The sequence below is a fragment of the Rhodotorula toruloides genome, assembly GCF_000320785.1.
Source record: "Rhodotorula toruloides NP11 unplaced genomic scaffold Scaffold12, whole genome shotgun sequence".
NCBI lineage: Eukaryota > Fungi > Basidiomycota > Microbotryomycetes > Sporidiobolales > Sporidiobolaceae > Rhodotorula > Rhodotorula toruloides.
In genome coordinates this window covers 510,000-530,504 of record NW_015622972.1, presented here as the reverse complement: position 1 = coordinate 530,504, position 20,505 = coordinate 510,000, and the positions used below count along the sequence as shown (strand labels likewise).

The following is a 20,505-nucleotide window of genomic DNA, read 5'->3' as shown; positions in this document are numbered from 1 at the left end:
CAACTTAGCGAGAGAGGGCGAAGAGGTAGAGAGCAAGCACGCGGGTTGCGAAGGTCGCTTGCGATGCGGCGACGCTCGCTTCGTGCGTGCGTTCTCAGCGAGCGAACAATTCGTACAACCCTTTGGAATGCCTTGCAGCCGGGAGAGCGGGATACAGAGCCACTATTGAGCGGCGTAAGCCGAACTGTCCCTCGTCTCGCCCATCGTCCTCACATTCCACCTTGAGCGCTTGCAGACTGCCCATGAAACGCCGCCTCCTACCTCCTAGATCCGGTCGACCCTCGCCTTGACATCCTTCTCGGCGTCCGGCAGACTCTGCTCCTTGCCGAGGACAGGGTCGCGGACGACGAGGGCGCAGAGAAGGAGAGGCACGGCTGCAGTAGCAAGTCGAAGTCAGCACCTGCGTGAAGGCACGAGAGAGCAAGAGACGGGCGCACCAAACGCGATGCCCGTGATGCAGAGCAGTCGCTGGACGTGTCGATAAGCATCGACGACGGCCATCCTGTCGGGCTGGCCCCACTGTCCGGCGGCTGTCGTGATCGCCGTGAAAGGACTACCGTACCATTCCTGGACGGCCGTAGTGTTGCCGCCAAGAGCGATCTCGAGCTTGCCGGGCAGGACTTGCGTCCAGATTGCGCCCGAGATGGTCGCGCCGATGGCTGAACCGACGTTGTAGATGGCGAGGTAGATCGAGAGAAGAATTGCGGTGTGCTGGTGGTTGCCTGCCGTCTGTATGAGCGTCTGCGCGGGGTAGGGGAAGAGGCCGCCCCTGCGAGATTGCTCAATCAGTTCGAGCTTACGCGGGAAGTGCTGAGCAGCACTCACGAGATGCCGAGCAAGACCTGCGCGCCAACAATGCCTGAATGCGCGGATGCGCCGCCGCGGTAATGAATGAGGAGGCCGAAGGCGATGAACCAGAGCGATACGCCCGCGAGGATAATCGGTTTGAGGCGTGGTAGGCAGAACCGCACGAAGAGGCCGGCGAGCGTTCCGGTGATGACGCTGGCAAACGAATACATCGAGGTGATGCGCGTGGCCGAGAGGACGGACTCGTGGAAGGCGACGACGAGCACCGTGTAGAGGTAGTCGCCTACTCAGGCGGAGGTCAGCAGTGAAGGACTTGACGAGATAGCGCGCTTGACGCACCCTGCATGTACCAGCAGACGTCAAGGAAGGTGGCGATACCCAGGCAGCCGAGGACGGTGCGGGTCTTGAGGAGGTGGAAAGGAAGCGCCGGGACCTTGGCGTACTTGGTCTCCCAGACGATGAGGAGCGGGATGCAGACAACGACGCCGATGACGAGCATGGCGATGTTGTGCTCAGCAGCCCATTCCTTGTCGACTCCGCCGGCAAGCGTGAACGGAAGAAGAATCAAGGCGAGGACGGCGATGATCTGGAAAGCAGTGCGTCAGCAGAAGCCAAGGGGAGGTAGACTCATGATTGTACGCACGAGGATCGAGCCGACGAGGTCGAGCTCCCAGAAGACGGTAACCATGAGCCGCTTGAAGCCGAGTTGCTGGAAAGGCGTGAGATAGCCGTCGAGCTTGCCCGCGCGCCTAGCTCGACGCTGGGCGATGTAGAGCGGGCCGAGGAGGCAGAGGCAGCAGAACGGGTAGACCGCCGCCCAAATGCCGATGCCGACCTGCCAGGTTGTCGTTGCCTGGATCTGGGCGACGACGTTCGCTCCGGCCCAGCAGTTGATGATGAAGGGGAGCGCGGGGATGTAGCTGAAGAGCGAGGTCGTTAGCGTAATTTCGAGCGAAAAACGCAGTCACCTGTGCGTACGAGAAGAAGAGACGGCTGCGAAGGCTCGTCAAGTCCGAGATGATGACCTCGACGATGAGGATCGCGGCGGAGTAGCCGAACTGGTACAGTACAGCGCCTGCACAGAAGCTTTGGATGTTCGTGCTCGTCGCCTCGACGATGGTCCCGATGACATACTGCAGTGGAAGGGTGATCAGCTCGTAGCGCGAGTCCCGTAGCAGCTCTCGCGTACGCACCATGACGACGGAGAACAGTACGACCTCGGGTCGCCCGAAGGTGTCGGCGATCTTCGAGTAGGCGGGCTGAACGTGAGAGCAAGTCAGCGTGACTTCGCTCGAGAGTCTGCCGACTCGATTCACGTAGGAAGCCGCCGCCACAATGCTCTTGAGGACGTTGACGGTCGCGAGAAGCGAGTGGTTCTGGAACGAGCTGGTGGCGTAGCTTTGAAGGGTGCCGCGGACCGTAGCATCGAGTCCGTAGGCATAGGCGACGAGGAAGGCAGCTGGGGGGGACGATGCGTCAGCATGCGCACACAGGTGAAAGAGGGCGGAGGACGCACAAAACATCAGCCAGGCGCGCAGAGGCGTCGTCAAGCAGCTGTTGATGGCTTCTATGCGGGCGACACCCATCGAGACGTCGATCTCGCCCATGCGCCGCACCGGTTCAGGCCTTGAAGGGGCGCGGGTCGTGTCGGGCGTTTCCTCCAGCGAGCGTTTGTCTTCATGCGATGAGCCATCTTGGGAGTGTAGGCGTGAAAGAGTCGGTGCGTGCGCAGACATGGCGGGCGCGGGGCGTAGGGCAATAAAAGAGGGCAGGAAGGGAGCTGAAGGAGGCAGAAAGGCGAGAGCCAGCGCACCCGCGAGCTCGGTGCGGGCTCGGGAGGAGGCGGGCATGGAAAATCCGTATCTGATGCCAAGATCCAGCTCTGAGACATGCAGATCCGGGCAGGAGGCGTTCGGCCGCGCCTGCTCGCGGGAAAACCGATGCCGCTTGTTGCTGTCGAGCTACGGTACACAGAGCATGAACAAGTCAGTACAAGCAGAAGAGATCGAGAAGAAGCCGCTGCGACCCGAGGCAAGCTGAGCGGAGGAGGAAAGACGCACCTGAGAGTTTCGTCACGAGCGCGCGAGCGACCCTAGCCGAACGCCAGCATCGAGCGGAATGATTTTGTGCCACCCGTGGTCAAGGCCTCGGAAATCGAGACCATGCGAGGTGACAGCGCCGATAGCAGGCTACTGCAGCGGCAAGAATCGGTCGAGCAAAAGCAGCGTCTCCCCGCACGCGCTTCTTGACGAGTCGACGGAGCGAAGAACGAGCTTGAGCTGCCATAGTACCGTCGCAACAGTAGGATGTGTCTGCGCCTAGCCGAAAGAGGAGGATGTGCGAGCGGGTCGAGGAAGAGCGACGACGGATTCACGAGAGCGAGCGTTTCGCTCAGGGGGCCAGCTTAAGCGGTAAGAGTCTGTCCAGTGAGAGCACTTTACAAGCGAAGCAGGGACGGGAAGGAGGAAGCAGTCAGTATGGACGAGGAAGTCCGGGAGAGGAGAGGAGGACTCACCAGTGACCAGTCCGCTCGTCCGCCCGCACCTCCGACAGCTAGGAGTAACGCAGCAGTCGCCTCCTCCCGGTACAGCAGCCATGGACCATCCTCCTCCTCGCTCATCCAACCTTTACCCTTCGCAATCCGGTGGCCTCCCTCACACTGCTTGGATCGGCTCGGCATTAGACTGTACAGCTATAGAGCATCGCGTGGGTGAGTTCAGCAGGAATGAGCGCTCGGTAGTCGGCGACAGCGGGATGTGGAGGAAGGAGAGGACTGATGACAGAAGTGAGGGCGGACAAGGGGAAGGCGGGGCGCGCGGCGAGGACGGGTGCAGCCGTCGACGGGTGCAGCGGGACCTGAACGAGTAGCACGGGCCGTGCAGGCGTTGTTGGGCGACTGGCAGGCCTCGAGGAGCGCGAGGTCTTCGAATCGCAAGGCTGCCGCTGACACGGCTCCGTTCGTCCAGGATGTCGTCTGTATTCGGCTACGGGAGTCTTATTTGGAAGGTGCGCTCGAGACCCTGCCCGCTGAAGGTTACGGGACGCTGAGGAAGGCACTTCCTGACCACCGCCTGCTTTCCGCCTCCGCAGGCCCCGCCATTCGACCTGGAAAGCACGCCAGGCTACATCAAGGGCTTCGTACGACGGTTTGCGCAGGCATCGCACGACCACCGGGGGACACCAGCGAATCCAGGTCGAGGTGTGTTTGCTTTCGAAGTTGTTAACGAGTTATGTCGCCGGACTGACGCTTTTTGCGCCTCGCAGTGGTGACGCTGGTCACGGAGGATGACTGGGAGGAGCATCGGAAGGTGCGTGGCGAAGTGAACGGCCTTACACGAGACTCACACCTCCTCAGAGTGCAGGATGACCCTCTAGGCTCGCACCATGTCTGGGGTCTGCACATCCGCTGTTCCAAGGTCTTCCGAGTGCTGACACACTTTCCTGCGCAGGTCGCGTCTACCGGATACCGAAGGAACGCTCAGACGAGATCTGGGCGTACCTCGATCACCGCGAGAAGGACGGCTATACGTTGCGTACAGTCGACGTCTACGGCATCGACGAGAACGGAAACGAGATGGTCGTCGAGGAAGGCGTACGTCGACGTCTTCGAGGTTGCGCTTATGCCACAGAGCGCAGGACTAACCAGACCTCGAAATCGCAGGTCCGCGTCTATGTCGGCGAGACGCGCAACCCAAGCTTTGCCGGAGGCATGCCAATGGCAGAGCTGGCGGATCACATTGCGCAATCAGTTGGTCCATCCGGTGCGAACAAGGTACGCTCGAGTTCGCCCTCTCCAGCTTCTCCAGCCTGAGGGCTCATGGCTCTGGCCCTCTTCCCGCTCGTCCCACGTAACTGATTACGATTGAACTGACCTCGCTCGTCTTGCCGTCTTCTTTCCGCCCGCAGGACTACGTCTACAACCTCGCCAACGCCGTCCGCCAACTGTGTCCCGCATCCGAAGACGCTTACCTCAGAGACCTCGAGCGCCTAGTACGCGAACGGGATCCTGAGCACAACCGAGCCCCCAACGGCCTGTAACTTCTCGTCGACTGTTTGCTCGCTTAGACTCGCATTGCAGCACATCGTTCGTCCGCCTCGACCTCCTCTTCTCCTCGACGTTCCCGCCTTTCGCGTACGCGCGGCTTCTAGCTCTGCGCTTCCTTATCCATTTGAGCGCTGTCCCTCACTGCACCTGCCGGTCGTGGTCAAGTCGTGGTGCGCCCAAAGCTGGTCCGCGGATACTCCGGCGAACGAGCCTCCTGCTTTCAACGCCTCTCTCTCTTCTCCCTTACCATCACGTCGTTCGTGTTGTAAACGCAGTACGTCACGCTCACCCCTGTCAAACTCAGCGCTGACCGACTTCTCCTGCAGTGACGAGCCGCCTTCGGTCCTCCTCCAAGAAGCGCCTCTCCTCTTTGTTCTCTCGCTCCGCTACACCCTCTCTCGGCTCGTCGCACGCCAAGCAGATGTCAGCATTTCTACACGTCAAGTTCGGGAGCGGACGTCCTCCCGAACACGCCCACCAACTTCCTTTCGCACACGAGGTCGAGGAAGACTCGACTCGTACCGCACTGCACGACTCGCTCAAGACCGACATTCAGCGTAGCAGTGTCATTCGGTACCTGGAGCAGAACTTCAAGGAGGGCTCGTACGTTCACGACGTCGTCAGCGCGCGCGAGTCGGAGCATGGGATGTACGCGCTGGTCTGCAAGAACTGGGCGCGGTCCGTCGGTGATCCCAAGCTGCACCTCTCGCTGTACATCTACCAAGACGACCGCCACGTCGCGACCTGGGTGCGTCAGACGTTGCCCCAGGAGGCGGCCTCTTTCACTGACGAACCGTCCTCAGCACGCCTACACCGACCGCTCCGTCTCCTACTCCCGCACAGGAGATGAGAACGACCCGCCTCCCGACGGCGCCGGCGCCGACCCTTACAGCACGGCCGAAGCGCTCGAAGCTGCCGCCAATCGAGCGCCGACTCCTGCGCCCGCCTCTCCTGACGCCGACCGACCTCGATTCAACCGTCCGGCTGCCGCGCCCGACTCTGACGAGGACGGCGTCGAGCCGCCATTCGAGACTAATGGGCTGTCCAGCAAGCCTGCATCGCCAGCGTCCGCTGAGCCTGACGACGATCGGGCGCCAACCTCCCACAAGCAGGCGACTCAAGCACGTCACGACGTCGAGGATTCAGACGATTCGGTGAAGACCCGCAAGGCCGCCTCCTCTGTCCAGAAGCGGGCGAGCGAAGACGTCAAGCGAGGAGACTCTCCCGAGCGTTCGGCTGAAGCATCTCGTTCGTCTCGTTCTGCGCGTCGGCAGCGGCGCACTTCGATCTCGTCGGTGGAAGAAGCTGCAAATGACAAGGCATACCCGATCGTCAAGTCGAAACCGATCGGACGGACGTCGTCTCGCCGGTCGATATCTCCCTCTCCTCCACCTCCTTCTCGTCCCGAACGAACAGCCCGCTCGACTCGGAGCGGCGTCTCGCCAAATCGTGCGGATGGCTCGGACGGCCGCCAACGCAGTCAACGACGGCGCGAGCCTTCCCCCGACGAGCGCACGCTGTCACCTCCGCCTGATCGCCCCTCCCGCAGCCCATCTCCCGCATCAGCACAGCCATCGAGCCGCGCAAGGGACCGCGCTCGGCGTACGCTTTGTTCGCCTTCTCCAGCCGAACGGAAGGCGTCCCGCAGCCCTTCGCCCGCCGCCAAAGACGCCCGTACATCAGATGCAAAACGCTCCTCCCGCCGCAGACGGTCACCATCTCCTGACACGACCGAAGCGGAGCAAGGACATGGACATCGCGCTCGTAACACGACGAAGCCTAAGCCCGGTTCCGCAGCTCCTGCCGCCGCCCCGCTCGAGCGTACGCCCTCCTGGCGCTCTGTCAGCCGCAATCGCCATCGTCGTGACGACTCCGACGAAGACACGCTTGTCCGCGGCAACCTCGACGATCACGAGCTCGACATCCCGGCCGGTGGCGAGACGACTCTCCTCGAAGCCAAGCGTCGCTCTGCCTCGAAGGGCCGCTCGGCTCGGCGTGCTCGACACGAACCGAAAGATGAAGGCTTCGACCCGAAGGAAGTGGAGAAGCCTCCCGTTCCTCCGCCTAAGCCGACTGCGAAAGCCGTCCTCGGCGGATGGCTCAAGAGCGTGGGGACGCTGCTCAAGATAGAGGGCGAGCTCGCAGTCGGCGAGGTGGAGCAGAAGGTGCTCGAGCACGAGGTTGACGACGAGAAGGCTCGTGCGCAGCGGAAGGAGGAGCGGCGGTTACGCCGCGAAGCGAGGGCAGCGAGAAGGGCGGCGCGGGCGAAGCAGGAGGAGGAAGAAGAAGCGCGGGAGTCAAGGACCTCTGGTCGAGCCGCCGCCGACGCAGCTGACAACGATGCGGGTCAGGCTGAGCGGAAGGAGGAGAATAAGGCGGACAAGCGGCGGAATAAGCAGCACGAGCGTGAGGACGGTGCGGTGGCCAGTACGCGCGACGACAGATCATCTTGTCGTTCCAGACGCGAGCCGGCTGAGGACAAAAGCCTGAATGCTCGTCCAGCCCGCGATGTCTCGCCAGATCCGCCCGCCGTGGACGTTCGGCGCGAGCGCTCATCTCGCCACCGCCATCACGGCTCGTCAAATGTCGAATCGCCTTCCGAGCTGGACGACGAAGAAGCTCCTCCTTCTCGTCGAAGTCGGGCCATGTCTGTCTCGGCGACGCTCGACAAAGGCATGCAGAACCTGCGCAAGTCGGTCGTCGACATCGTCTCAAACGTCTCCGGGACTCGCGAGGACGCCAAGCCGCCGCGTCACGAGGAGGAAGGACGGCATCGCGAGAGGGACGACGACTACCACGAAGATCTCGATCGCCGCCGCCGACTTGGACGCCAGCAGAAGGACGTCGCGACGGAACGCCCAGCTGCAGCTTCCAGCCGCCGGCACTCGCTTTCGGAGGACGAGCAGGGTAGCCGCACCCGTCCGAGCCGGAACGATGCTCGCTCACCGCCTCGCCCGCCTGTCCGTAAGTCCTACTCAGACAGCGACGACGCCCAAGCTCCGCCGCACTCGGCACGCTCTCGCTCTCGTCGTCGGGCGCCTCGTCCGCCTTCGCCTTCAGAGTCGTCTGCCCCTGAAACGGTCTCAACCCGTGGACGCGACGAGATTCCCGAGTCTGTCGTCAGTCGACGAAACTTCTCCCCTGTTTCGGTCGATACCAGGCGTCGGGGTGACGTGAGTCAGAGCGATGAAGAGAAGGAGCCGCGGCGTTCGAAGCAGGCTGCAGCAGGTACGGTCCCTCCGCCTCACTCCCTGCTCGCACGAGACTGATCCCGCTACCGCTTAACAGCTCCGCCAGCGCCTGGTAGTACAGCTCGCTCCGCTCGCGCCGCATACGACCGCGAGCAGAGCCCTCCTCGCTCAATTGTCGCCCAGCGCGACCGAAAAATTCTCAAGGAGGTCGAGAAGCTCCCCCGCCGTATCGCCGAAGACGTCGAGGACGTCACTGGCGAAGCGTACCGCCGCGTCCAACGCGAAGTCGAGGCAGTCGAGGACGAGGTGCGGCGAGTCGGGCGCCGGGATGACCGCAGGCCGCAGGCACGCTTCAACGATCCCTACAGCCGCAACGACGCCGCTTCTCGCCGTCTCTCGCCGCTCACGACCAGCTCGAACGAGCGCAACCCCTCGGCTCTCCCGCCCATCGTCTCGCCGCACTCGCCCATCCGCGTTCCCCGCGCGTACACCTCGAACGAGTCGCCCATCCGCCCGCAGCCCGTGCGTCCAGACACGTACCGTACTACAGTCAGTCGGCCTCCATCGTCGGCGTATCGGCAGAATGAGCGGGAGGAGGACGAGTCGAGCGAAGAGGATCGTCCGAAGGAGCGTCGTCGCGCTCGGTCGCCGTCTCCCTCTGACGACGAAGACGACTACTCCCGTCGTCCACGCCAGAGTGCCGCCCAGTCGCCCGCCACGGTCTCGCAAGGCACGCCCTACCGTTTCCCTCCTCCCTCCTCTGCGCCGTCCTCCGCCGCCTTCTCCGACAGCTCCTTCCCCCGCTCCGACCTCGACTCTACCTTTGACTCAGAGCCGGACTCATCTCGCCGCCAGTACAACGATCGCAACGTCCGCTCAGCCGCTCCGTCGCCCTCTCTCTCTCCGGAGCCCGATGCAGTCAAGCAGCGCGGTCGGAACTTATCGTTTACGCGCTCGAAAGGCGAGAGCTACGATCCGTTTGGGTCTTCGTCGGAGGAGTCGGAGGACTCGGAGGAGGAGGAAGAGCGGGAGAGGGAGAGGGACCGGGTCAGGGAGAGGGAGCAGGGGAGAAGAGGAGGAGGAGGAGGCGGACTGAGGACAACGGTCGGAGGCGGCGCAAGGGGCGGCCCGCCGAGCTGGGAAAGAGGTAACGATACCTACGGCGGCCAGTACGAAGAGGAGGACAAGGGGACCCGGCCGTTCAGCCGAACAACGGTCGGCAAGCCCACTTCTCACCTTTCCGGCTGCGCCCCGTCTGCCTCGCGCTCGACTACCGCCCGTCCTTCGACGTTCTCCCCTACCTCGTCCTCTCGTTCGCCATACGCCGACTCCTACAACAATTCCTACGACTCTCGCTTCTCCCCTCCTTCTCACTCAAGCTCTCGCTACTCCCCCTCATTCCAAGAAGACCACGACGACGACCCGCGCTTCTCTCCCTCCCAGTCTCCCGCTTCCCACGCCAACGCCGACCCGAGTACGAGCGCCAGGACGCGAACGAAGATCGGGGTGAGCGGGAGCGCGCAGACGTTTGGGAGGTTTGGGGCGCCTGTTAGTCGGAGGGCGGCGAGGAGATTGGGTCTGTGAGGCGGGGAAGGGCGCGGAGATGAGGGTGATGTAACGAGAGGCGATGCAGCGTGTATTTGACGATTCTCATGACGAGGGACTCCCTGCTCTCTCGGCGGACGTGGCGAGCGAGATGTAGGAGACGGCTCTAGTGAGCCTTTTCTACCCCATCCAAGCACGAGGGCATTCTACACATGCGAGAGACGACGAGAAAGTAAGCGGAAGGAGGCAGACTAGATGACCAGGTTGAGCCGGCTCGACAGCTCGGCTTGGGTCCTGATCACGTTGGCGAGGTACGAGACCTGCGCGAGTACAAAGTCCGTCAGTATAGGTCCGCGCATTATGAGGAAGCGAGATTCGCGGCGCACCATGAGGACATCCGCGAGGTGCGCGTTGAACTCCTCCTCAAAGTCGCGCCTGGCCGCTGCCGCACCGCTCTTCTTGTCCTTCTGGCCCGCAGCCTTCTCCTCGTCGTCCTCATTCGCGGCAACAGCAGCAGGCGCACGACGCGGAACGTGGCCAACAGTCTCGTACAGCGCACGTCCGACCTTCTCGTCGCCCTCGCGGGCGCCAGAAACGACGTCTGCGACGTAAGCGAGGACCTGGTCGAGCATTTGCGAGACGGTCGCGAGGAGGGTCTGGAGAGTCTGGAGGGGAGTTTGGGGGGTCTCGGGGTTGGTAGGGGCGGGAGCGAGGGCCGAGAGGGACGAGAGGTTCGAAGTGAGGAGGTCGAGACCCGGTCGCTCCTGTTCGGGCACGCGGAGGGAGGTCGAGACGGGCGTGAAGGCGAGGTGGGCGTCTTGTGCGCGCAGGCCGAGAGGGGAGGCGGTGTAGGCGGCGAAGGAGAGAGAGGAGGGGTCGAGGGTGAGGTGGATGGCCGGGTGGGGGGCCGACTCGGAGGTGTAGAAGTTGTGGATCAAGGCGGAGAACGAGTTGAGCTGGGGCGACGTCGCGTACCTGCGCAGGAGCGACAGCAAGTGAGCGAATGAACATCTAGCGAGCGAGAGGAGGGAAACGCACCATCCGACGACGACCTCGCGCGGGTTGACCTTGAGGTGCAGGTCGAGCATTGCGCGGTGGTGGTCCATGTCGATGGTGACCTGTCCCTTTCCCCTGACCTCGTACGGCACGCCAAACGCGTTCCTCAGCTCGACGGTGCCCGACTGGACATCGCGGACGCCCAACAGAGTCCCGAAGACGCGGTCCTGCTGGGTGTTCCGGCGCAGGTGGGCGTCGAGGACGGAGGCGAGCACTGCCGGGTGGGCGTGCACGCGCTGGACGGGGCGATGAGCGGTCGGGAGGGACGACGCGGGGAGGGCGAGGGTGAGCGACGACATGGCGCACGGGCGGGTTTGTTCGAGTCTGGGTGGGTTGACAAGCTGTGAACAGTCACACTGGCAGTCTCTGGCCCCGAGCAAGCTGGAGTTGGCAGGCGACGAGGACAAAGGCAGAGCGAGCTCGACGACGCTGGCTCACCCTCACACACGCGCTCGACTCGCTCTTCTGGCTGTTGTGTGACTTGTGCGAGGCTGGACAGGATGAGCACAGACGCATTCACAGACGACTTCACCCACTCGCACGGCGGACGCTGCTTCTTCGTCGCCGTCGACCCGGCCTTTGACGACCAGGCGAGTCTCTCCTCTCGGCGCTTGCAGGGACTGGCTGGGCTAACCGCAGCATGCATTGTGCACACAGGTTGCGGAGGCAGCCACCCTTGTCGCACGGAGCCGGCCAGAGGCGGACAGGCAGCAGTTCATCGCCCACCTCTCCTCGCTCGCCAAAGACGCGCTCCCTCCCTCTCCCCAACCGAACGGCGACGCAGAGCACGACGACGACGAGCCGAAGAAGGTCCAGGACACGCCCGAGACGCGCGAGCGCAAGCGACAGGTCGTCGCGGAGCTCGTCGCCAGCGTCGACGGCGTCCGGCTCGAGGCGCAGTCGGACCGCGAGTTTGAGGGCTTCGCCAACCTGGTTCTCTCGCTCGTCTTGGGGCTGTACGACGCAGAGGAGGAGCAGTACTCCCAGCTCGTCCGCCAGCTCGCCTCCGCCCTCACCCTCATCGAGTCGTCGTCCGGCCTGAGGGCCAACGTCAACCCGTCGCTCGCCGCACGGTACACTTCCCTCGCCACCGTCTTCAACTCGCTCCCCGCGTCCGCCACCTCCCTCCGCCTCGCCCTCTTCCGCTCGCTCGTCGCCTTCACCGCCAAGAACGACGACACCTCGGTTGTCCTCCCCGCTCTCAAGGACTCATTCGTCTCGTGGTTGCTCGACGAATGGCAGGTCGAGTCGGATCTCGCAGATGAGGCTGTCCTCGAGGTTGTCGACACGCTCGTCTCCAAGGGCTTGACGAACGAGGCGCTCGCTCTCTTGCGTTCGTACCTCGCAAAGACCAAGTCGACGTCCGACTCGACCGCCCGCCTCGCTGCCAAGCTCGTCACGTTGAGTCTGTCCGCAAACGACGTTTACGACTTTGCCTCGCTCGTCCCCTCGACCTACCCCTCTCTCTCCGCCTCGTCCTTCCCCTCCTCTCTCTCCTCCCTCCTCAAGACCTTCCAGTCCCCCTCCTCCTCGTCTTCCCTCCCTTCAGACCTCGGTTCGTCCGACCTCGACCGCGACGCACTCGAGACAAAGTTGCGCCTGATCAAGCTCGCGCATGTCTGTGCGGACCGCGTTGGACAGAGCGTTTCGTACGACGAGATCGCTAAGGCTGTCGGTGTCGAGGCTGGTGCAGCTGCCGACGAGGGTGAGGAGGTCGAGACGTTTGTCATTGACGGTGCGCTGCGCTTTCCCTACCTTCTTCGCTAGTCATCGCTGACTCGCGCTTTACCTTCGCAGCCATCCGCGCCTCCCTCCTCCAAGGCCGCCTCTCCCAGCCCACCCAAACGCTCTACATCACCCGCGTCTCGCCCACCTCGTCGTCCTTCACCGCCGAGCAATGGAAGACCGTCCAGGCGCGGCTCGAGGACTGGAAGGGTGCGGTCGAGAGGATCCGTGGTAGCGTTGAGAAGGGCTTGAGCGGCGCAGCGGGTCGGAAGGAGGTCAGTGTTGGGGGTGCGGAGGAGTAGAGGTGTGCGTTTTCGACTGTGTGTGCAGAAATACAGCCGGCTTCTTCCCGGGTCGATCCCTTGATCTCGTAGCTTGGCGCCTTGGCATCTGTAAAGGAGCAGCTGTGCGAGACCTGCAGCCGTCCGCGCCATGAGACACGCGATGTGCCAACACGCTGAAAGCGCGCGTCGGACAAGCCTGGACAGCCAGAGACGAGCAAGATCGAGGCACAGGCGCGCGAGGCCGCTTTAAGAGGCCTCGTGCAGACGCTGAGGCAGCGGTACAGACTCTCATACGAGCCTTGCGGCGGTCCTGGCTCGCAGTGTGCGGATCTGAGGAGTCTCCATAGGTCGTCGAGGAAAGAAGGGTCCTGCTTGGGCGCAACACCGCCGTCCCTGCTACGGCGCTGCCCTGTACTCGACAAGAGGCCTCTGATTGACTCCACGGCGGAGTCTCCCACCCTGCCATGCCCCCGGCGTGGCTGTCGGAGGTCGGTTGAGCCAGAAACTGATGAAGTCGGCGTGCGTGCGAGAGCGGGCGCAGCGGCCAGTATCGATGGTATGCGTACGTTGCATAGCGTCTGAGCAATCAATGAAGCGGCCAAAAGTGCCTCGATAGCGAGGAGAGCGGGTGTGTCAAGCCTGAGCAGCTGTTCGACCTCCTCGACCCGAAGCCGTTCACTGCGACGCGCTGTGACGACTTCCTGGACGTCTCACTCCCTGCGAGAAGCTCAGCGGGTAGCCATGCGACCATCCGCGAGCCGCTTGCTTCACCACCTCCTCCCTCCCTCATTCAAACCCTCGCACCCGAACGCTCGCTACCGCATGCCACCTCTCCCGCCCGATACGACCATCCGTGTGAGCCCTATTCATAGCGAGAAGAGGAGCATGTTCCGCGGGCATGCAGTCAGAGTTCGGTCGATAGACGAGGTGCGTTTCTTCGGCTTCGAGGACTCGAAAGAAGACAGCTTAAGGTCACGGCAGTTGCTGACCGTAACTTGCGTCGTCTACAGGCAGTTCTCGCTATCCAGCACATCATTACCCAGAAGAAAGGGGCTAGGGCGACGTTCGTTCCTCGTCTCTGACCCGGCAATCCCGCTCGTAGCTGACTTCAAGGTTGTGCAGTCATCACATCCTCGCCTATCGCATCTCGAAGCCCTCTGACGACAAGTCGCCTGCGACCCTGCTAGAAGGAAGCGACTGCAATGGAGAACCGCCGGCGGGGAAGAACCTCCTCGAGCTGCTGCGCAAGGTCGTGCGTACCCGTTCTCCTTCTGTTCTTGTCTCGGCGCTGACAAAATGAAGGTCTGACAGGATGCGAAAGATCTGCTGCTCGTGGTGACAAGGTGGTATGGTGGAGTGCCGATGGGATCCGACCGGTTTCGAGCGATCAACGCGGTGCGCATCTCGCTGTCATCCCCGCTGTCATCCCAGGTCATGGCGACGCTGACGATAGCTGCGTGCGGACAGATGGGAAAGGAAGCACTCAAACTCTGCGGCTTTGGCCTCATCCAGACAATGCATGTGACCAAGCCAAAATCGCCGCCCAAGCCAGTGAAGGTGATTGCACGAGCGAAGCGGGGCAAGAAGCGAGGAGGATCGTCGCACGGCAAGCGTTGAAGCGAGATAGCTTCTCGAATACAGGCGCCGTCATCCGCTACCGCAGGGACATCCCGCCAACACCCTTCTCCAGCCCACTTCCTCCCGTTCCCGCTCCTCCACCCAGCCTGAACGGATCGACCATCCGCCCCGTCTTCTCCCGCCAGATCACCCGATAGTCGTCCTTGAGGCCCTTGAGTTCGAGGTCGAGTGCGGACACGGCGGACGCGAGCGAGACAAGCGAGGCGTGTTGCGCTTTGAGGGTCGGAGGGATGGCTGAAGGGGACAAGGCGTGTGAGGGCGATGAAAGAAGCGAGGCGACTTGCTGTAGACCACCACGCGACGTCAGCTACCGAGTTTGTAGCCGATAAAAGCGCGCAACGCACATCCATCGTCGCCTTGTACCGCCCGATCCGTTCCCGCATCTCGTCCGTCTTTCGTCGGAAGTACTCGTATGGGAACGTCGCCACCGCCTTTGCGTCCGCCGCCTTCTGCGACTGCGGCGCCTTGAAGCCCTCGATAAGTGTTGTCGTCTTGGTCAAGTCGACGAGAGATTGTTCGAGTTCGGTGCGGAGGGTCGTGAGCAGTCGCGCGTCGGTTTGGAGGAGAGAGGTGACGGTGGACGCTTCCTGTAAAGCGCGAAGAGCATCAGCTTCCGCACTTCTGCCGAAACAAGCGCGACGAGACGCACCGCCGAGTATTGCTCAAACATCCGCTGGGTCTGCGCAACCTCGCTTCCCAAGTCCTTCGCCTTTAGCTCGTCTGCAAGCTGACATTGTTGCCGGATGAACTTGCTGGATAGCGGGAAAGACAGGCTTTAGCGAAAGACGCGAGCGCTGAAAAGCAGAGCGAGACGTACTCAATCTCCTCGACAGCATTCCGCGCCGCGTCAGGCAAGTCGTTGAACTTTGTGTTCTTCGTGATGGACCCTGCAGCAGGTGCTGCTGCGCTTGGTGCCGCCAGAGTCGACGAAGCGCCGAATGAAGGAGCAGTCGTGCTGCGGAAGGGAAAAGATGAGCGCTTGCTTTCACCACGAAGCCCTCCCTCGGCAATCTAGAGGATTGCCGAAAGCATTCCCACTTACCTAGCACCGGCTATCGAACCGAACAGCCCTCCTCCAAGCCCAGGTGCGGTCGTTCCTGCCGGCTTCGCGCCAAACAACCCTCCTGTCGTACCCGCTCCCGCTGTTGTCGAGCCGAATAGTCCACCTCCAGTCCCCGCAGCTGGCGCAGTCGCGGTAGTCGAGCCGAAGAGGGAGGGTGCGGATGTGGGAGGAGCGGTTGTCGAAGTCGAGGCTGCCGGTGCGCCGAAGGAAAAGGTGGGCTTCGCAGCAGCCGCAGGTACCGCACTCACGCCTCCAAAGAGCCCTCCGCCAGCCGCAGGAGCGCCAGCCGTCGATGTTGCGGGAGCACCAAACAGCGATGTCGTCGTTCCCGCTGGCTTAGCGCCAAAGAGCCCGCCGCCTGTGGTGGACGTCGCAGGAGCTGTCGAACTGCCGAATAGAGAGGGTGCGGCGGTCCCTGATGCGGGTTGGGCGGTGGAAGCGGCGGGTGTGCTGCCAAAGGAGAATGTGCTGTTCATCAAGCGAAACGAGCGTGAGCGCGCGAAAGAGAGTGACGGCAGCATTCGAAACGACTTACGGCGCAGCGGAAGTCGTAGCAGAGCCGAACAGCGACATGTCGTGCGAGTGGTTGAGGGACGAGGAGAAGAGGGCCACGATGAGCGACCTCAACTTTATACGCAGATGTAGCTGAACGAGCGTGTTGAGTTGCAAAGATGGGGTATAATCAGAGGATGACATGTTTCTACATGAGGGAGAGTGCGAGGGGAGAAATCGTCAAGGAGCGATGAATGCGCCGGCCAAGAATGTACGGCCTGCGTCGGGCGTTCTGCGCTAGCTAGTGTCCATGAGAGGGTGTAGGAGATCACCACATGTCTGCGAGCACGATCAAGAGGCAGTCAGCGTCAGCCTACGACAGAGGAAAGGGTCAGACGGTTGCGGTCGTACCCTCGAGAGTCTGAGAAGTCGCATGCAACGCAAAGATAGTCAGCAACACCGATCAAACGTTTTTCCACGAGGTGAGTGTGAACTGACCATCTGCTTTGCGATGTCTGTCGAGGCGACCATATCCTTGAACTCGTCGAAGCTGAGCTTGCCGTCACCGTCCTGGTCCGCCTCCATCATGGCTGTCGATACGCGTCGAGCGTCAGCACTGGTACGAAGGACGACCGGTCACAGTGCAGCGCCAGCTTGGGTTGCGAAGGGAAGGAGAGGGAGACTGACTCTTGTCGACGATCTGCTGCAGTTGCTGGTCCTGAGAGTGCAATCCCAGGTCAGCTTCGGAAGCCACCGTAGCGATGCAAAGCGGAACGCACCTTCAGGTTGTTGCCGACCATCATCTTGAGCACGAGGAACAGCTCGCCGTTCGAGATGAAGCCGTCCCGGTCCATGTCGTACACCTTGAATGCAACTGTCGAGCCACATCAAGACGTTAAAAGGTGCTTCGAGCCGCCGTAACGCAGTCTAACGCACACTTGAGCTTCTCGTCCCGCCCTCCTCGGTTGCTGAACGCGCTCAAGCCGGCGACAAACTCCTGGAAGTCGACCGTTCCGCCGCCGCTGCGAGACAAGCATCACATCAGTTCAGTTACACCCTGTGTGCAAGAACCGATACTCGAACGCACTCTTCGTCAAAGATGGCAATCATTCGACTTGCGAGCGGGTTGGTCGCAATCTGCGGGATCTGGAGGAACTCGTCCTTGTCGATCGAGCCTGAACCGTCCTTATCGAGCTTCATGAACCGCTTCTTCAGTCGCTGGATCTCAGCAGCAGAGACTGGGCATTCGGAGTAGTCGAGGGTGACGGGGAGGAGGGATCGGAAGAGGAACGGGTCCGCATCGGTTCAGTCGTGGCGTCGTCGTTACAAGGCGACAGTGCACACAAAGTTGAACGAATCAGCCAGACGAAGCGAAGGAAGAGAGGATGAAGTGGGGGAGACGAGCAATACGTCAGCTCGCGAACAGCTAATCCAAGCAACGCAAGGACAGGCTCCACGCACAATTCGTATTCTTCTCCATGTCCTCCAGGATCTGGCTCTGTCCTGCGCCCATCTTGGCGAGCGAGGCGACAAAGGGTGCGTGGGTACTGGCGGAGAGAGGCGCGACGGCGGGCTCGTGAGGCGGTGAGGTAGGGTTGAAGGGCTCGAAGGACAGTTAAGCGAGGCGTGGAGCTTCCAAGTCAAGCGTTCTCGAGGTCAGCAGTGAGCAGTTGGCGGTCGACCTCCTCGCGAACAGGGTTGGCTCTCTACCGTTCACCCATACGCTCAGATTGCCTCGCTCCGCAGTGCTATGCCCATCTTCAATACTGCTCACTCATTCGGCGCCTTCAAAGCTTCTCCCCAGCGCCCACACCCGCCTGCTCGCCCTCTCTCAAATCTCATCAGTTCTCGCACGGTGGGCAGCGAGGGTGCGTCTTGCTACGCTATCAGCGCGACAAACGCTTAGACAAAGGCATTTGCAGGGCCACGGCGAGGGTGGAGCTGTCTTGCCTCGTTCTCTAGCGCCTCCCCAGCTGGGGATGACAGATGGCTGTCTCGGCAGACTGGCTTGCTTCTCTCCGCCTATTCTTGTGCTTTCTACAACATCACTTGGGAACGGAGAAGGTGAAGCGACGCAGCGGAGAAGTCGGGGATGTCGAGGCGTGGCAGGGGCGTGCAGGAGCGGTTGCAAGTGGACAGCTTTCGCTTGCCTGAACCGCCAAAAGCTTGCCCGGTTCACTCGTTCAGCTTCCCGCAGCTGCGAACGACCTATCGCACTGCCCGGATGACGGTGGAGGTCGCGTTACAGCCAAAAGAAATGCACAACACCGGAAAATCGCTTTAGAACGTCACCAGAACGCCATGCTACAGCACAAAACGGAACGCAAGATCGTCTATGTCCGTGTCGTTGCTCTCGTGCGTGGCGAGGCGCGGCTTGGCCTCCTCGACGCCCTCGGCAGCGAGTTTGTCGCGGCGGCTGTTCTCCCGGCGGCAAATTTCGCGGTAGAGGAACATCGAGGCGAGATAGGCGCAGTACATGCCGATGATGGTGTTCATGGCGGTGCGGTAGAGGGGCGCTTCGTACGAGAGGAAGAGCTGGGGTCCTGCAGGAAGCGGAGGTCAGTAAAGGTCGGATTGAGATGCGAACGGAGACGGACCCGCAATGCAGCCGACGCCTGTGCGCAGGGAGAAGAGTGACAGTTTGTGTCAGTGCAAGCGCGCGAAAGGAAGAAGAGCGAGTCTGGCCGCGAGAAGCGCAGAATTGAGAAGGCGGCGTAGAGGTCCGTCCCTTCGTTCGAGAGCGTTTCGCATGGTGCGGGACTCACAGTAGCCGAGGAAGTAGACAAGCGAGAACATCTGTGGGTTCGCAAATGTCAGCGCGATGTCGCATTTCGGATAAGAAAGAACCGAGACGTACCGTTTTGCGCGTGTGTCCCTTGGTATTGGAGGCGATGAGCGACATGTTGACGACGTAAACGCTGTGCAACCAGAGCGTTAGCATATGTGTGTCTAGAGAGACCAGCATAGGCGAGATGAAGCGAGAAAGAAGCGGGAGGAGGACGAGAAACACCCGCGAAATGGCGGTTAAAGTGCCAGAACGGCCGAGGGATGTTGGGAGGCAGCGTCTGGAGGCTCACCTGCTATTAGCCGTGGCGAGCCAAAACGCTCCTGTGAGCGCCCACTTGTTGTGGTAGGGCAGACCGCGCATCATGGCGACGCCGGTGAGCGGGACGAGGGTGAGCGCCATCTGCGTCCAACCTCGAGCATTCGGGAAGAGGTAGAGCGAGCCTGCTCCAATCTGCACGGGAAGCAGGTCAGAGAGTGGTGCGGGAAAGCACGGAAGAAGGAATCAACGCACCCAAATCGTCACAAGCTGCACGGCGGGACCGGGAAGTCCAACGAGGAGCGTCTTGAATGGGGTGAAGCCGAACCCATTTACGACGATAGACCCGAAGGTAACCACGCTGGTGATACAGACGAAGAAAGCCCACAGGAAGACGATGTAGAAGCGGACGTCGAGAAGTGTTTGACGAATCTGGCGTCGGTCGACGTTCGAGTGCGCGAGAGACTGCGTCGGAGTTCGTCAGTACCATGTTCTTTCCAATGTAGAGCATTCTCGGAGTTGGAGAACTCACCGCACGCTCCTGAGCGACACGAGCGACAGCAACCTCCCGTTCCTCCGGCGTCAAAAACCACGCCTGGCCCGGCGACTTGGGCACAAAGATGAAGAAGTATATGCCGATGAGGATAGTGAGGGCGGCGCAGATGAGGAAGGAGATACGCCAGCCTTTGAGCGCTCCGCCCTTGATCGAGCCGCAGCCGTAGAGGAGGAGGGCGCCGACGATCCTGCGAACCAATGTTCAGCACAAGCGTAAGAGTAGGATGCGGACCAGACGTCGGCGCAAGCGTGAGAGTAGGATGAAGAAGGCGAACGTACTGTGCGAGGGCGTTGAAGCTGACGAAGACGGCGATGCGGATGGGCTGCTCCCTCTTTCGGTAGAAGAAGGAGGTCATAAGGACGAATGCGGGTGCCACGGCGCCTTCGGTGAAGCCCAGGAAGAAGCGGACGATCATCATGTCGGTAAAGTTCTTCGTGGCGGCCTGGCAAGCGACGACAATTGCCCAGACGACGATCGAAACGGCGACAAAGGACCGAATGGGCAGCTTGTGAAGCAGGTAGAGGCAGACGAATTCGCTGGCGGCTTGACCGAAGTAGAAGATGCTTGCTGTCCAGCTGCGAAAAGCGAGGATGAGGGAGGGAAAGAAGAGCACGAGCGGGATCGGCGACGAACCTATAGTCCTGCTTGACCAGCGCGAGATCCTTCTTCATACCGAAGATGGCAGCGTACGACAGGCCGATCTCTGTGAGCGAGGAGGCGGGGACGACCAGGGAAAGTCAGTCAGCGAAGCGCTCAAAGGCTAAATCGTCGAAGGCTTCCTTTCGCGGACGAAAGGAGACTCACTGTCGAGGTAGTTGATGCCGAAAACCATCGCGAAAGCGATCAGAACTGTCATGTCCAGCTTGCGGACGACGCGCCGCTCGACAGCGGGATCAATCTCGAGGGGAGCGAGTTTGACATCCGCATCGCCGGGCAAGCTCTTTTCGTCGGCGGAGCTCATGGTTGGGAAGCGTCGCGTCGATGCTGAGGGCAAGGAAGAAGCAGGAGAGAGAGGCGGCGAAGAGGAAGGGAAGGAAGCGAGTGCGGTCGCGATAAGCGC

The 20,505-nt window shown here is 61.7% G+C and overlaps 9 protein-coding genes across 9 annotated transcripts; 4 read left to right on the top strand and 5 right to left on the bottom strand.

Moving 5' to 3' along the window:
- Nucleotides 1-264: 264 nt before the first annotated feature.
- On the bottom strand, nucleotides 265-2,543 carry RHTO_01307 (MFS transporter, siderophore-iron:H+ symporter; the record flags this gene model as incomplete). The annotated part of the gene is made up of 9 exons (XM_016414990.1): nucleotides 265-374; nucleotides 438-769; nucleotides 826-1,090; nucleotides 1,147-1,393; nucleotides 1,451-1,727; nucleotides 1,786-1,940; nucleotides 2,001-2,066; nucleotides 2,124-2,266; nucleotides 2,324-2,543. 9 exons carry the CDS (start codon nucleotides 2,541-2,543, stop codon nucleotides 265-267), a joined length of 1,815 nt encoding a protein of 604 aa, XP_016273211.1.
- A 1,231-nt stretch (nucleotides 2,544-3,774) lies between these two features.
- Nucleotides 3,775-4,845, top strand: RHTO_01306 (cation transport protein ChaC; the record flags this gene model as incomplete). The annotated part of the gene is made up of 7 exons (XM_016414989.1): nucleotides 3,775-3,813; nucleotides 3,898-4,006; nucleotides 4,072-4,115; nucleotides 4,170-4,200; nucleotides 4,257-4,399; nucleotides 4,469-4,579; nucleotides 4,714-4,845. The coding sequence occupies 7 exons, from the start codon at nucleotides 3,775-3,777 to the stop codon at nucleotides 4,843-4,845; spliced, it is 609 nt and encodes a 202-aa protein (XP_016273210.1).
- Nucleotides 4,846-5,273: 428 nt separating this feature from the next.
- Nucleotides 5,274-9,627, top strand: RHTO_01305 (uncharacterized protein; the record flags this gene model as incomplete). The annotated part of the gene is made up of 4 exons (XM_016414988.1): nucleotides 5,274-5,600; nucleotides 5,656-7,816; nucleotides 8,141-8,565; nucleotides 8,626-9,627. The coding sequence occupies 4 exons, from the start codon at nucleotides 5,274-5,276 to the stop codon at nucleotides 9,625-9,627; spliced, it is 3,915 nt and encodes a 1,304-aa protein (XP_016273209.1).
- A 212-nt stretch (nucleotides 9,628-9,839) lies between these two features.
- Nucleotides 9,840-10,943, bottom strand: RHTO_01304 (translation initiation factor eIF-3 subunit 5; the record flags this gene model as incomplete). The annotated part of the gene is made up of 3 exons (XM_016414987.1): nucleotides 9,840-9,908; nucleotides 9,975-10,563; nucleotides 10,627-10,943. 3 exons carry the CDS (start codon nucleotides 10,941-10,943, stop codon nucleotides 9,840-9,842), a joined length of 975 nt encoding a protein of 324 aa, XP_016273208.1.
- Nucleotides 10,944-11,144: 201 nt separating this feature from the next.
- Nucleotides 11,145-12,671, top strand: RHTO_01303 (PCI domain containing protein; the record flags this gene model as incomplete). Its single annotated transcript, XM_016414986.1, has 3 exons — nucleotides 11,145-11,238; nucleotides 11,315-12,379; nucleotides 12,442-12,671. The coding sequence occupies 3 exons, from the start codon at nucleotides 11,145-11,147 to the stop codon at nucleotides 12,669-12,671; spliced, it is 1,389 nt and encodes a 462-aa protein (XP_016273207.1).
- Nucleotides 12,672-13,394: 723 nt separating this feature from the next.
- On the top strand, nucleotides 13,395-14,270 carry RHTO_01302 (Impact family protein; the record flags this gene model as incomplete). The annotated part of the gene is made up of 5 exons (XM_016414985.1): nucleotides 13,395-13,580; nucleotides 13,664-13,716; nucleotides 13,776-13,905; nucleotides 13,965-14,048; nucleotides 14,121-14,270. The coding sequence occupies 5 exons, from the start codon at nucleotides 13,395-13,397 to the stop codon at nucleotides 14,268-14,270; spliced, it is 603 nt and encodes a 200-aa protein (XP_016273206.1).
- A 37-nt stretch (nucleotides 14,271-14,307) lies between these two features.
- On the bottom strand, nucleotides 14,308-15,927 carry RHTO_01301 (uncharacterized protein; the record flags this gene model as incomplete). Its single annotated transcript, XM_016414984.1, has 6 exons — nucleotides 14,308-14,574; nucleotides 14,636-14,878; nucleotides 14,941-15,043; nucleotides 15,109-15,246; nucleotides 15,334-15,822; nucleotides 15,890-15,927. The coding sequence occupies 6 exons, from the start codon at nucleotides 15,925-15,927 to the stop codon at nucleotides 14,308-14,310; spliced, it is 1,278 nt and encodes a 425-aa protein (XP_016273205.1).
- Nucleotides 15,928-16,174: 247 nt separating this feature from the next.
- On the bottom strand, nucleotides 16,175-17,359 carry RHTO_01300 (calcium-dependent protein serine/threonine phosphatase; the record flags this gene model as incomplete). Its single annotated transcript, XM_016414983.1, has 8 exons — nucleotides 16,175-16,185; nucleotides 16,258-16,267; nucleotides 16,345-16,436; nucleotides 16,534-16,564; nucleotides 16,626-16,720; nucleotides 16,783-16,868; nucleotides 16,934-17,084; nucleotides 17,308-17,359. The coding sequence occupies 8 exons, from the start codon at nucleotides 17,357-17,359 to the stop codon at nucleotides 16,175-16,177; spliced, it is 528 nt and encodes a 175-aa protein (XP_016273204.1).
- A 791-nt stretch (nucleotides 17,360-18,150) lies between these two features.
- Nucleotides 18,151-20,406, bottom strand: RHTO_01299 (major facilitator superfamily protein; the record flags this gene model as incomplete). The annotated part of the gene is made up of 10 exons (XM_016414982.1): nucleotides 18,151-18,389; nucleotides 18,444-18,461; nucleotides 18,612-18,642; nucleotides 18,704-18,764; nucleotides 18,924-19,084; nucleotides 19,145-19,354; nucleotides 19,422-19,632; nucleotides 19,724-20,020; nucleotides 20,079-20,148; nucleotides 20,250-20,406. The coding sequence occupies 10 exons, from the start codon at nucleotides 20,404-20,406 to the stop codon at nucleotides 18,151-18,153; spliced, it is 1,455 nt and encodes a 484-aa protein (XP_016273203.1).
- Nucleotides 20,407-20,505: the final 99 nt, after the last annotated feature.